This window comes from Octopus bimaculoides, chromosome 14, assembly GCF_046866305.1.
Source record: "Octopus bimaculoides isolate indiv1 chromosome 14, ASM4686630v1, whole genome shotgun sequence".
Classification (NCBI taxonomy): domain Eukaryota; kingdom Metazoa; phylum Mollusca; class Cephalopoda; order Octopoda; family Octopodidae; genus Octopus; species Octopus bimaculoides.
The window spans coordinates 20,457,716-20,473,194 of NC_142941.1; the positions used below are offsets into that span (position 1 = coordinate 20,457,716).

General features: G+C 36.1%; 1 protein-coding gene across 1 annotated transcript in view; it reads right to left on the reverse strand.

Annotated features, from left to right (window-relative positions):
• Positions 1 to 10,596: 10,596 nt before the first annotated feature.
• LOC106869027 (protein PIF) overlaps positions 10,597 to 15,479 on the reverse strand; it is a 15,355-nt gene continuing 10,472 nt past the window's right edge. The window contains exons 5-8 of the mRNA XM_089362487.1: positions 14,293 to 14,651; positions 12,848 to 12,944; positions 11,405 to 11,484; positions 10,597 to 10,843 (exon numbers count right to left, since the gene is read on the reverse strand). Coding sequence (XP_089218613.1) covers positions 10,817 to 10,843; positions 11,405 to 11,484; positions 12,848 to 12,944; positions 14,293 to 14,651 — 563 coding nt within the window. The 3' untranslated portion in view covers positions 10,597 to 10,816. The remainder of the gene's footprint in view (positions 10,844 to 11,404; positions 11,485 to 12,847; positions 12,945 to 14,292; positions 14,652 to 15,479) is intronic.

Genomic DNA, 15,479 nt, shown 5'->3' on the forward strand with positions numbered 1-15,479 from the left:
TGTGCGTCGGGGGACGTACCCGGACACCTGAAGACTAGAGTGAAGTCAGAGTCATCTTCACCTTGTTTTTGGTGTTTGTGGGGATATTTTGAGCAGACCCTCACAGGTGTGCCCTCCACACAATTGTTTCCTTACAACTTTCAGAAAAAATGGATTTTGTTTAAAGAAATATTCTACAAATATCTCTCCGATAGCATACATTACGACTATATCGGAATTTAATGCGAAAAAAATACAGGTCGCGCACACATACGTACTGACATACATCCCAATATATATTCAAAATTTCAAGTTCCATTTTATGGATATATATACGTTGTGTGTCAGTATAAGTGTGTGTAATTTCGCGAATTTTTTCTCCTTGTTTTTTTCACATTAAATTCCGATATAATCGTAATCTATACCTTCTGAGAAGTATTTATAGAAAATTTTATTAATATTATACACAATTTTCATGAAGTTATCAGGAAACAAAGTCGGGGACACAATTGTGTGGGTCTGCCGTTTTATGCACCTTTGAGTTCTTAAACACCCTCTGTAACATGCTGGTTGGTACCATAACATAGTTACAAGGTGTCCGGTATTGTTCCTCCAACCGTATGAACTCTTAGCCAGGCAATTTCAGGACAGGAAACCTGGAGGTTCCAACCAGAAACGATACTTCACTTTCGATATATTCACACAGAATATTATTTCATTGTAAACAATCGTGTAACTGTTAGGAGATATGATAGTGAGGATGGGTAAATAAAAATTGTACATGAAATATTCCTTTCTACTATAAGAGAAAGGCTTGGGATTTGTTGGAGTGAGTTGTCGATCATATTCACTCCTAAGTTAGACTGGTACTTACATCATCAACAACAAAAGGATCAAGGGAACCGTCGATCGCGGTGGAATTTGAACTCAGATTGCAAACGTGGACGAAATGCCGCCGGCGTGCTAACGAATCTGCCGCTCACTGTCTAATAAGCACGAATAATGGTTACTCAAAATAGATGTAGAGATTAGGGTTATAAACTCGGTAAGTGTTTATAATGAAGGCAAAATTCTGTTTGCCTGCGGCCCGTCTATCTCGGTCTACATTTGTTCTACATAGAGAAATTATAACTTTTTGGAATGTGAATGATCTCGGGATTGGTTCTTAAACATCCAGTATTGAGATCTGATTCAAAAGAATTTTGGGTTGTAACTTCTACCAGGTAAAGCTTAGCTTATTCACGCCATCTTGTTTGGCGTTTCTCAGATGACGTCAGAGATGAAGGGGAAATAAATGACAATCGCTTCGTTAATTTTACTTCTCGATCCGAATGTTGGGACAAATTGGCCAACAGTTGGAATTCAACCTGCAACTGGAACAATAGAATGATTGCATTAGAGAATTAATTCTCATCCATCCATTAACGTCTGATCAAACACAAGCGTAGCGTATAATCATTATAGACACATTATAGTTATGCCATTTAGCTCTCTTTAGTTTTGTGCCACAGGTCCGATTAGCCCTTCCAAGGAATCAGCCCAAAAGTCGGCATGAAGTGCGGCTTTTAATCTAGTCTCTAATAAAGTAAAGTAGTTGCTTCATTAATTGTTCGATAATTTTCATATATTCACTATAGCTGCAAACGCAATTTGACAATACGGCTTTGGTTATAAGTGTAAAATGTGAGAAAAAGTATGCTGTTTATGTGCAACATCTCTCTCTCTCTCTCACTCTCTATCTCTCTCTCTCTCTCTCTCTCTCTCTCTCTTTCTTTCTCTCTCTCTCTCTCTCTCTCTCTCTCTCTCTTTCTTTCTCTCTCCCACACACACATACACATGCACATTCACACGCATACACACATACACACACACATACAAACACATACACGCACACAAACACACGCAAACATGCTTGTGGGCTTTCTTCAAGGTACTTTTGTCCATAAACTTCAGTTCATCTACATTGGCTAATGTTTCTTCCTTTCTTCCACTCGAATCAACCCTTAAACACTGAGATAGGTACCTTTGGTGTTTAAACTATTCAAAATGAGTGACATGAAACCACTTTCTGTCCCAGTAAGATAAGAACTCATCCCTTTGATTGTAAATTCAACCGATCTCTTTTCTTTAATACCCTTTCTAAGGTAGTTGATGCTAAAACTTTTTTCGCTACTATCTTCACATGTATTTTGTGTTAATTCATTTATGTAGTGAGCGAGATTTGACTGCTATTTCTAGCAGAACTAGTTGCCAATTTATGGACCTTCAGTTGGACAAATTATATAATCAAGAGGAATCCACACGAGATACTGAAGAGAAAATGCTGAGTGTAGTCAATTGTATGATACCTCAGAGATTGGGTACAACAAGCGTCATAAGAAAAGAGAAACGACTGGAGCTAATGTTTGAGTGAAGATGGCATGAATCCAGTCAGTTCCAGGGTGCAGAGAGAAAACTTAGCTCCCTTATGGTGAAAGACAATCAGGCGTGTGGCTCTTTTATTAAGCACGGTCTAGTATGACTGTCTGTGCGGCAACAGTTCCGTTCCAAATGTGATGAGAGTAGTACTCCATTGTAGACCTACGACGAGATTTGTATTGCAAGGTATCCAACCACCATGTCGCGCATCATGTGATACAAGATCGTACAGAAAGAATAAACTTTTAAATTATATTTCTACTCTATTGATGTGGGCGTGGCTTTGTAGTAAATAGCTTGCTTGGGCAAGTGTTTTCTCCTAAAGCATCGGGCTAAATAATGCATTCTGAGTGGATTTGGTTGATGGGAGGAAATCCGCCTTTTATATATATATAGCTATGTGTCTTTGTGTCTAATTGGCAACCGCTTTTGGTGTGTCTATGTCATTGTAAGTGAGGTAAAGAGAGCGATAGAAAAAGTACCAGGGTTAAGAAATAAGTCCTGGGTTGGTAATGTATGCTATCGGAGAGATATTTGTAGAATATTTCCTTAAACGAAATCCATTTTTTCTGAAAGTTGTAAGGAAACAATTGAGTGGAAGGCACACCTGTGAGGGTCTGCTCAAAATATCCCCACAAACACCAAAAACAAGGTGAAGATGACTCTGACTTCACTCTAGTCTTCAGGTGTCCGGGTACGTCCCCCGACGCACACATTCCCTAGCCTTTAATCACTGTCGATCGCGGTGGAATTTTAACTCAGACTGCAAACGTGGACGAAATGCCGCCGGCGTGCTAACGAATCTGCCGCTCACCGTCTTATAAACACGGATAATGGTTACTCAACATAGTCCACAGGCAGATGTAGAGATTAGAGTTATAAATCGGTAAGTGTTTAAATAAAACACGTTTGCTGCTATTAAAACGTTTGATAATATTTTCTTGATATTTTGATTATAATGAAGGCAAAATTCTGTTTGTTTGTGTCCTCGCTATCTCAGTCTACATGTGTTCTACTTAGAGATATACGTTTTTGGAATAAGAATGATCTCAGAATTGAAAATCTGCCCTTCATTTGGTTTTAGAACATCCAGTATTGAGATCTGATTCAAAAGCATTTGCGTTGTTACTTCTACCAGGTAAAGCTTTGCAAATTTACGCCATCTTCTTAGCCGTTTGTCAGATGACGTCAGAGATAAAGTGGAAGATAAATGACATTCGCTTCATTAATTTTACGTCCAGATAAGAACTTTGGAACAAATAAGATCGATAATTGGAATTCAACTTGGGACTGGAACAATGGAATGATTGCATTAGAGAATTATTCCTCATCCATCCTTAACGTCTTATCAAATACAAGCGGGGCATATAATCATTATAGATATATGGTTATGTTATTTGTCTCTTCTTAGTCTTGTACTGCAGGCCAAGCTAGTCCTCCGCAGGAGCTATCTCAAAAGTCAGCACAAAGTGCGGCTTTTAATCTAGTCTCTAATAAAGTAAAGTAGTTGCTTCATTAATTGTTCGATCATTTTCATATCTTCACTATAGCTGCAAATACAATTTGACAATACGGCTTTGGTTATGTGTACAATATGTTTGGGACTAAAAATGTCGTTCATATGCTGTTTCTCTCTCTCTCTCTCTCTCTATATATATATATATATATATATATATATATCACACACACACGCACTCTCTCTCTCTCTCGCTGTCAAACACAAACGCACGAGTGGACATACACAGACGCGTGCGCGCGCAAACTTGGTTGTGGGTTTTCTTGAAGTTACTTTTGTCCATAAACTTCAGTTCATTTAAATTGTCTGAAGTTTCTTACTTCCAGTTGTATCAACCCTTATGCAGTAAGGCAGGAACCTCTGGTACTTAAAATATTCAAAATGAGGAACATGAAACCACTGTGTGTCTCAGTAATATAAAAACCCACCTATTTGATCGCCATTTCAACCAATCTCTTTTCTTTGATATCTCCCTTGTCTCTGTCTTATTTTCTCTATATTTGAATTATGTTTAAATAGTTCGTTTGGGAGCGCTACTGGTACCTTGTAAACTGATGCATGATGTTTGTCGGCGACTAGACTGGCGACCCTACTAAGTTTGCTTGGTGTGGAAAGTGATTTAGGACAGACCACAGCATAAGCAACAATGGTTGTCAAAAACTAGCAAAATCAAGCGACTCAAAAAATACATATAGACATTAAATATGTGTATGTATGTTTAGATGCATGTTCAGTCTTCCTTTTTAGCTGGTGAAAAGGGAAATGTGGCTACGGCCCTGGTAATATAATTTTCTCGTTTTAAAAAAAGTCATGATAAGGAGCATCAAGGAATACGAAAAATCTGATTAAAATTGGCCGCCACATTTATTTCTCCCCCAATCGACGATATAGCGAACTGATTCAACATGAATAATTCTGTTAACAAAAATATATTGGTTTCCAGTGCAGCTTGTACATGGTGATATACGCGGGATAAACACAAAGCATGGCGTCAAACATCTCTGGCGATAATTCTCTCCTCTCTGGCTATATCATAGAAATTACTTATTTATAACTATCTGTAGTCTCAAAACAGACTACACATTTGCTGGTCTGGCAAGCGGTCTGATTCGATGATTTGAATCATCAAATCGGCACGAATGGGTATGGTCATTGACCACTTGTAGGAAACATGTAAAATACGTCAATTGGCATCTATCTAAGTCTAGACAGCTAAATAATAAACATAGCATTCGCTACACTTTCGTACGAGACATAGAAGAAACAAGTAACCTTCCTCTCTACAGCCACCAACCACGGAGCACCAAGTAGTGCTGTTGTTGGCACTCCGTCGCTTACGGCGTCGAGGGTTCCAGTTGATCCAATCAACGGAACAGCCTGCTCGTGAAATTAACGTGCAAGTGGCTTAGCACTCCACAGATACGTGTACCCTTAACGTAGTTCTCGAGGATATTCAGCGTGACACAGTGTGACAAGGCTGACCCTTTGAATTACAGGCACAACAGAAACAGGAAATAAGAGTGAGAGAAAGTTGTGGTGAAAGAGTACAGCAGGGTTCGCCACCATCCCCTGCCGGAGCCTTGTGTTTTCGCTCAATAAACACTCACAACGCCCGATCTAGGAATCGAAACCGCGATCCTATGACCGTGAGTCCGCTGCCCTAACCACTGGGCCATTGCACCTCCCCCAACCAAGTAGTGCATATAGAAAGTAAAAAAGAAAACAAGAGATGGTGCACGACGAACATTTGACAAACATCTACACGCAACGAGTTACAAGGTACTTTGCCCTCCGGAGGGATCTTCAGCAACTTTGACAATCTTTTGCACTTTCATACAAACAGAATGGTTTAAGACTTGCTCTTGCCACAGGGTATATTTTGTTTGCGACACTAAAGGGCACAGCTTTTGAGCGCACAGCTCATTTTTATATTCTAAAATAACCTTGCGATATAAGCGGGAGCGCGCAACTCCTTCTTATTTCTTATAATCTAAGATAACCTCACAAGGCTATCTTATATGATGGATCAAAGACTCCGAGGTTTTTGTTTCTTCTTTCTGTTGTGTTATTCGTCATATCAGCGACAATGAAGTATCGCCACAGCCGTAACAAATATATGGAGAGCAGCAGTTGCAGTTCTCAACACACCAACATGCGACCACCTCCATTGTTGAAGTGCTGCGTAATCAATTATGGTCACGATCTTTCTTGATTAGAAATAAGTGAATCCCTCTTATAACCACAGACGGTGTACGTTTGTGGTGCTCAGTATATTACACATTGACGGCAATTAAAGATCACCATTTTCGTAGCTTCAAGTATATGGAAGAATTAGAATAAGCAGGAACATAATTTTCAACCTCAAAGGTCTTTGTGCCAAAACGAAAGTTCTTCATTCTCACATCATTGAGTTTTTGTATGCAGATGATTGTGACATGTTAGCACATTCCCAGGAAGATATGCAACACATGATGAACGCGATTACTGCAGCATGTACAGCATTGGGCCTTACAGTCAACTTGAAAAAAACTGTTCTAATGTACAAGCCTACCCCCACTAAGCTTTATGTGGAACCTTTTATAAGTGTGAATGTTCAAAGGTTAGAAGTTGTAACTAAATTCATTTATTTAGGAAGTACTTTGAGCACTGCTGGTCTTGATGAAATTTCATATAAAATCAGCAAGGCTAATAGTGCCTTTGGTAGGCTTTACAGGCGTCTCTGATCACGCCAATATATATCTTTCCAAATTGAGGTTGGGGTTCATAACACGTGTCTTGTCACCTTTGCTATATGGTAGTGAGACATGGGTTGTTTATCGTAGGTATTTATGGCATTTGAAACGATATCATCAATATTGTCTTAGAAAAATTCTTGGGATAAATTGGAAAATGGCCATCGGTGATGTGGAAGTACTTGAGAGAAGTGGTAGTAGAAGTGTAGAATCAATGATTCTGCAACTTCGTTTGAGGTGGGGTGGACATCTGGTAAGAATGAATGATGAAATGCTTCTCAAGCATCTTTTCTATGGTGAGATGGAAGATGGTAGGAGACCAGCATATAAACCCAAAATAAGGTTCAAGGACTGCCTCAGAATTGCTCTGACACACACAGGAATTTCATTCGTTGATTGGGAGAGGGAGGTATAAGACCGAGATGGATGGAGGAAAGAAGTGCACAGTGGTTGTTCGAGGTTTGAAAGAGAGAGAATAAAGACAAGATTAGGAGAAGGTTTAGAAGAAATGAACCTGTGGAAAAAGAGGGAGTGTTGAGTCTCGTGGGTGTAGTTTGTGGGAGGAGGTGCTTGAGTCGTGTGAGCCTGGTCAGCCATCAGAGAACTCACAGGAATCGACCCATAGTAAACTGTGATGTGGTTATTGTTCACACCAGAACATGTACAACACGTGGAAAGGTATGCCTCTCGGTTGGAGGATTGAAAAGGCATGTCAAAAGAGTTCACACTGTGGCACCTGTTCTTTCTGCCAGTCAGCACAGCTGCGCATTATGCAATAGAATGTGCAGAACTTTCGCTGGACTCAAGAGTCATACAACGGCCTCACATTGCATCATCAACGACTCATTTCAATGATTCTTTCTAGCAATGGCTTTACTCGTATACGAGAAAGCAGCTAAGATATATATATATATATATATATGTATGTATGTATGTATGTATGTATGTGTGTATGTATGTATGTATGTATGCATGCATGTATGTATATGTATATATATGTGTGTGTTAGCGTGTGTGTGTGTGTGTGTGTGTGTGTGTGTGTGTGTGAATTTATATGTATATACGTATGTATGCACACACACACACACACAGTGAAGTAGACAACCTGTATATAAAAATTGCACAGAAGGTAGCAATTTGAAAAATGCCATGCAAGTGGTGGTTGGAGGGAGTGTGGCGGTGACTAAAGCGGCAGCGTGAGATGTGTGTTTTGGCGTTGGCTGGTGGTGCTTGTACGAATGGAGCGTTTTGTCCCAGGTAAATGACTAAAGTTGCAGTTACTATGTATGCATAGTCTCCTGCATTGAGAAAACTGGCATATTTTGGGGTATCATGCGTTTATAGATTATACATTATTTATAGTTGCCAGATTTATCCTGGATCTGTGAGGTAGACATTCAAACTGAGGTGGAGAGTGGTGGGAAGAAAGGCCTGATAGTAGTAGTGGTTATGGTTGTAGCAGTTGACTATTATGGCAATGATGATGATGATGATGGGTCAGTTGTAGTATTAAGAGAAAATGAAGAATGTGGATAGCTGGACAGTGAAGGGTTTTCATTATGGAGAATTCCCTGGGGAATTTTATGACTAGCTTCATTAGTAAACATTTCGGACTTTTTATTTATATATTTTTGTCCTTTTGTTCTTATTTTGAGAACCTAACTTCAAGCAACTTTTTACAGATTACTTTTTAGACACTATTTTCTAAACCTGACAAAGTATGTAGGGGGTGAAAATTTTGATTTTGCAACCCCTAAAAATTTTAGGGGGTGTAAGAGCACCACCTACACCCCCTGTTCCCTTGCCTTTGCCAGAGGCTATAGTAGAAGACACTTGCCCAAGATGCAACGCAGTGGGACTGAACCCGGAACCATATATAGATATTCTTTTACTTGTTTCAGTCATTTGACTGCGGCAATGTTGTAGCTCCACGTTAAATGGTGTTAGTCGAAGAAATGGATTCCTGGACGTATTCTTTGTAAGCCTAGTACTTATTCTATATCTTTTGCCGAACTGCTAAGTTGCGGGGACGTAAACACACCAACATCGATTGTGATACACACACAAATATACATATACGACAGTCTTCGTTCAGTTTCCGTCTACCAAATCCACTCACAAGTGTTTGCTCTGCCAAAACAATAGAAGACACTTTTCCAAGGTGCCACACAGTAGGACTGAACCCGAAACCCTGTGGTTGGGAAGCAAGCTTCTTACCACACAGCTACTCCTGCACCCACTCACACACACGCACATATATGAATTCTCCCCATATATTACACGCTCACGTGGTCGCACCAGTTGATCCTGTCTCCTCTCATCACCAAACGAACTTTTATGGATTCTCTACCTGGACTTTCTACTATTGCACACTTCAGCTGCACCTTTCCTGCCCGTGGATTACACTGGACTCCTCTGTTGATGAAAAATCGATCCAATACACCACGACATTCGAAGCTTTTGAACTTTGCATAACTTTTTTTATACTTTTCTATACTCTTTTGTACTTTCTGCTTTTTTCCTATTGTCATTTCTTCCTTCTCTGGTTGTTCTATTTTCTCTCCTTGTTTCTTTCTGTGTTCCTTTCTGTGGAAGAGCGTAGGCTCGAAACGTTAAAGTCTTTTTCACTTCCCGGGCGTTAAACTAATACATCTGTTTGTTGTCTACACCACCTGTCTTCGTCTTGTTTTTTTTTGTGAATTCTCCCTATATATATATATATATATATATATATATATATATATATATATATATATATATATATATATATATATATATATATATATATGCCCAGACATATACATACATACTCATGCACACACGTAAGTTCTTGATGTACTCACATCAAACTGTCATTGTTTGCTATACTAATCCCGAACAGGTCACCGTAGCATAGTGCCATCCCATCCTGGACATCCAGGTTTATAACCCTACGTTGCAACATTTCAATGTTTGAAGCCTTTCAATATTTCGTCAAAGTCTTCAGAGCCATATAAGATACAGTTGTAGATATCTTCAAAAAGCAACTAGACATTCTATGGTCTACAGTTTTAAATGAGAAATATTCGCGTCAGCAACTTACAAATTCACTTTTTCACTTATTGGTAAATGCATGGATTTCATACCGACATGGGTGAAATCCTTTTTTACCTACGCTATATAACCTCTCATAACATTTCTATTTTTTGGTGTTTTCAGAAAATGTTTTGCGAATTTGTATTTTACACACGAGAATACACACAATTTCCTGTTCACCACGCAGTCGATTTCCTGATCACCATGCGGTATTTTCCATCTAACTGCTGTCACTAAAATACCGACATTAATACCATGTGACCTTTGTTGACCAATCGCAGGCTAACGTCCAGTAATAAACATCAACTCTCTTCAATCGATCTCTCATTCAGACTCCAATGGCCGAAGACTAGCCACGCGCTTGAAACTCAGAGTACCAAGGATTCTGAAACTGTTTTGATCTCTCTCTCTCTCTCTCTCTCTCTCTCTCTCTCTCTCTCTCTCTCTCTCTCTCTCTCTCTCTCTCATAGAAAGAAAGAGTTAATTTTTCGAATATTTCTGGTTAAATCAGTTTAAAATACGGAACGTCTGAATTATTGGTTTAAATTCCAGCAATAGACCATTAAATGTGTTTATGGAGAGAAAGATATTGAAAAAACATCAATACGTCAGAGGGACAAACGGACGAGGTGGGTATGAGGTGGTTGTAATTGTGCTAAAAATAAACAGCTAAATTGGCCTTAAATCACGTACTAATTTTTCTTTTCTTTGTTTGGTTTTTGCATATTGTATGAATTCCCTTGTGTAAAACAAATTTGCAAAACGTTTCTGAATAATCTAAAACTAAAAGAGTTTTGAGGTGTGCATAAAGCAGAATCCCGCTGCCACATGTATTCCACTTATAATTATCAAAGAAATATTATACAAAGAATCATATTATGCTGCAAAAATGTTTTTATTTTGGACTTAACAACTGATATTATAAATTCTTAAAATAATTTTATAAAAAACATTTTTATTCTGATTAATAAACTGATACGGTAATAAGCTTTATTTTATATAGACTGTTAAAAGTTAGATGAACATGATATTAAAAAGCAGATCTCTTCATTGTGCCATAATTCAAAATCCAAGATATCGTTCGGTGATGCATGTTTTAGGCGGGACACTTGCTTATTCTTAGCTGGAAAATATATTTATATATTATAAACAACGTCTAAAAGTGTTTTTCATATAAGCAATTTTAAATTATATACATTTGTAAACTAGAAATAATGAGTAAAAACTAATGACTAAATATTCAATAGAAATATAACGTTACAGTCCTGTGTGTGTGTGTGTGTGCGCGCGCGTGTATTATCGATTTCCTGACATCGCTGGTAATATATGCCATTGACCCCATATTGATGAAAGGCAAACTTGACTACGCAACCATTTGAATTCCAGCTGCAAAGAAACTAAATCCCACAAAAATCTTTTTGTTTGTTACTTTCCTAACTTTGGCAATCTACTATGCGTTTTAGTAATATTGATTTCTAAAATAGTCCAGACATTTTTAAAGGTGGATAGAACAGCTGGTATTTTATCCCCCTCTGTACCCTTGTGTATATTAGATATTATAAATATGCTTTCTTTGTAATAGTTAGAATTTGTTATGAAATTTTTACTGTCATAAGCGGAGGTATATTATACATAAGAATTTTTATGGACTAAACAGTAATATCAATAAATATCAGTTACTCACGTTTTTCATATAACCTTGGAAGGGAGTTTTTTGAGGAGTTTTTCCAGCTACCATAGCAGAATCCTGGAACTCAAAATAACCTAGAAATAGTAAAAGTAAAAATATAAAACGTTGAAATAAATAGTTTGTTCAATTTATTTGCTTTTAAATGTGATGTACAGGATTCTATAAAAGAAAAGAAGTTATTATCATCATTATTATTATTATTATTATTATTATTAGGGAATTCAAAGAAAACTTAAGTCCTAATTGTAAAGAGAGTTTGCATTAGCCAATGTTTATTTAAGAAAATTTTCAACCGTTATCAGCATTTTAGTTCTTTATCGAAGCATCTCAAGTGCTTTCAATGTGTCTCAACTGAAAGATCGGTGGTAAAGTTTCCCATCTATTGCAGAAATAAAGTTGAAGAAAATTGAGGTATATCTATGTCAGCAGAAACAATAGAAATAACAAGGGTGTCAAAAAATTACTAACGGCAACAAACCATAAAAAGCTTAAAATTGGAAATAAATGGACTATATCCACGCTGGCTAATGCTATATCTCTCTCTTCAATTGATACCTATTTTTCCGTCTAGCCTTCTTTTTCTAAGTAGAATCCTGTTCATCATATTTAAAAGCAAATAATTGACACTTAGTTGTGTCTTAATTGCTTTATTAACAATTTGCAAGATGAAACATTAGGCTGCACAGATTTCTGTAATAGCAACTATTAACTCACTAAAACAGGTCAGCTTTGATCAAACACATCTGTTTAAAGGTAGTCTAGGCGGGACAATATCGTCTAATTAATATATATGATTATATTAACTCATTTTGTTTTCAAAATTTAAGATAGCAGGGTGCGTTATAAGGGAAATTTGAATACTATCTCTAAAATGTCGAGCGATCACTTAAAGGTTCGCTCACATGCTCACAAAATTGTTTTAGAATGTTGGGGATAATAAAAATGCACGATTTTCGTACCTCACAATTTAAGGGAGATGAAACATGAGCATATTACTGATTGAATGTTTGCAGATGAGATCAATTAGAAAACAAAAGTAATTTCGTTTAATCTTTATTGTGAGAAGTTAGCCCATGAGGCAACTTCCAAGTAATCACACGAGACTAGCCAAATTCCAATCAATAAAACTTCCTACAATCATTAACGTGTATATCAAATGCTTTAGGTTGTAAATATTCCAACAGTGTGTCCCCTACCTCCACCACTACATTAGGAGTAGGATTAACAACTAGAATAATGATCAAATTACTCTTTACATCGATGTCTCTATATTATAAACATAAATCAAATATTAATGGGACATTACGAAAGCAACATCAGGAATATATTCAGTGTTAGCAAAGAACATTTGTTCCTCTGTTGTTAATCTTGTTAATGTGAGAGTTGACTGAAATAATTGTGATCACAACTACAAACTTCAAAACATTATATACTCACCAGCTTGAGTTACTTGACCAGCAACTACCGCATTTTTCAATAATATAATATTATCTCCCTTTTTCGAGAATGTGAATGAATTCCATACATTAGGTGACTGCAATAGAAAATATTTCAAATATACCTTTACTTTGTGTTTCAATAATAAAATAATGTTTAATGAATTTGGAAAAAAATATTTTAAAAAGTAATTTTAAAAAATACATTTTGTATTCATAAATGAATTTATATAAATCCGTATGGACAAAATGCAAACAATTCCTTAAATAAATATATTATGCGATAAATATTTTTAAAACAATCAAACGGAGTTTTTTTACTAATAAGAATTTTGTTAATATCGGATAATAAAAGAAGTGGTTTAGTTGTTTGAACCAATTTCAGTAAACTGCTACTCATTTAATAGAACACTCAAATGAAAGGTCAATTTTAGAGGTGTTTGAATTCGAGAGACGTAAGGAAATTCTAAGCATTTAGTTCGGTCCTACATCGTGTTAGACATCATGACAAAGCAATTTAGAAATCATCGCTTCTATGTTCTCAATTTGCAAATTGGCACAAGATCACACATTTTAATAGAGTAGAGTAGATAGACTTGTGCCTATTTTACTGACCCTGAAAGCATGAAAAATTAAGTCAGATACAGTGGCATTTCGACGCAGAATATAAGATAATACTACAAAGTATTTTACTAATACTGTATTTTATAAATCTCGGAAAAAGGAAAGGCAAAGTTGATCTCGGTGAAATTTAAATTCAGAACGTAAAGAACCAGACCAAAATGACGCAAAACATACTTTCCGATGATCTAACGACTCTGCCCGTCCTTTCATTATTTATATGCTATTACTAAAAGCTATGAATGAATTTCGAGATCCAATTCAAATAAAAAAAAAAATTACTTCACGTTCTCTCGAAAGATTATAAATTCTTATGACATAAGCAACATACAATTCTCACTGGTAAGAATAAAGTTTCTAAAATAGACACAGAATTTTGAAGCTTGCTTTGGTACAATGACAGAATTTCTGTCATGTCCATATGAGATGTAAGATCGAGTTTCATGAGCAGCCTTCGAAATTTTCTATCCAAAAGGGATTTTCAATCCAATATAGCATGCTATACTTAATAATTTTATATGTACTTCGAGATCCAATTCCCAGAAAATAATTTTTAGGACTGTCAATTGACCTTTAATTTGGTAAAAGTATATCTACCTCGTTATTTGACTGGTACATTAATTTATCCACGCTAAATGACCGAAAAGCAAAGTTAACGTAAAAGAGCCGTAACTAAATCCCGCAAGGTATTCTGTCCGACTCTAAAAGTTCTGCATCATAATACCTTAGAATACAAATCGAAAACATAAATGATTTTGTTGATTTCAAATATTGTTAAACAATAAAAAGATGTAGAATAGTTCAGAACAACGACTTGTTACTTACAACAGGTGTCGTAATCTTGACTTGTTGTGGAACATTTTCAACCTTTATAGATGCTTCGAGATAACAGTTAGAAGTAAGAGCATCTTTCAACGTAAGAGAAATTGTTGATTCTAGGTCACAGTTGGCGTTATTTAAGACAGGAATTTCATTTTTAGTAGGATTTTCGTACATAACATCTACATCTATTTGGATTTTATCACCAAAATCATTCAAAATAAATGCAGGTAGAACTAAAGATGCGCCTTTAAAATAGGCAGCACCGTTCTGGATAACAGCACCATTGTTCAAGACAGAACGTCCACCAGATAGTTCAGCAAAATCAGTCAACATCGGAACATCGTAAAGTGTACAAACAGAAGCTGTCAAGAAAAAAGATTTCACCAAAGGAGGATAAAATAAACATATATAGGTCATTTGCTATTTACATAAAGAGATTAATGACTATATTCTTCGAAAAGTTACAAAGATTTAAAGATTGTTTGGCTAACAGTTATGAATTAAATGTAAGTGTGAGTTAAGTTGAAGGTTTTGCTACATCATCATCTGTATGTCTGTCTCATACCTATAAATAATATATGTATATATATATATATATATATATATATATATATATATATATATATATATATATATATATATATATAAAGTATATATAATTATAAGTAATATATATATAAGTATACATATATATAATTATAAGTAATGTATATATATATATATATATATATATATATAACCATAATATATATATATATAAGTAATATATATTTATATAATTATAATTAATACATATATAATTATAAGTAATACATATATAATTATAAGTAATATATATATAATTGTAAGTAATATATATAATTATAGGTAATATATATAGATATATTACGCTTTTACTTTAGTCGAGCAAATCGACATTAGGACGCATTCTTTGTAACCCTAGTACTTATTTTTTTAGTCTCTTGTGCCGAACCGCTAAGTTACGGGGAGGTAAACACACCAGTATCGGTTGTCAAGCGATGTTGGGGGAACAAACACAGACACACAAACATATACACACACATGCATATATACATATATACGACGGGCTTTTTTCAGTTTCCATCTACCAAATCCACTCACAAGGCTTTGGTCAGCCTGAGGCCATAGTAGAAGACACTTGCCCAAGGTGCCACGCAGTGAGACTGAAC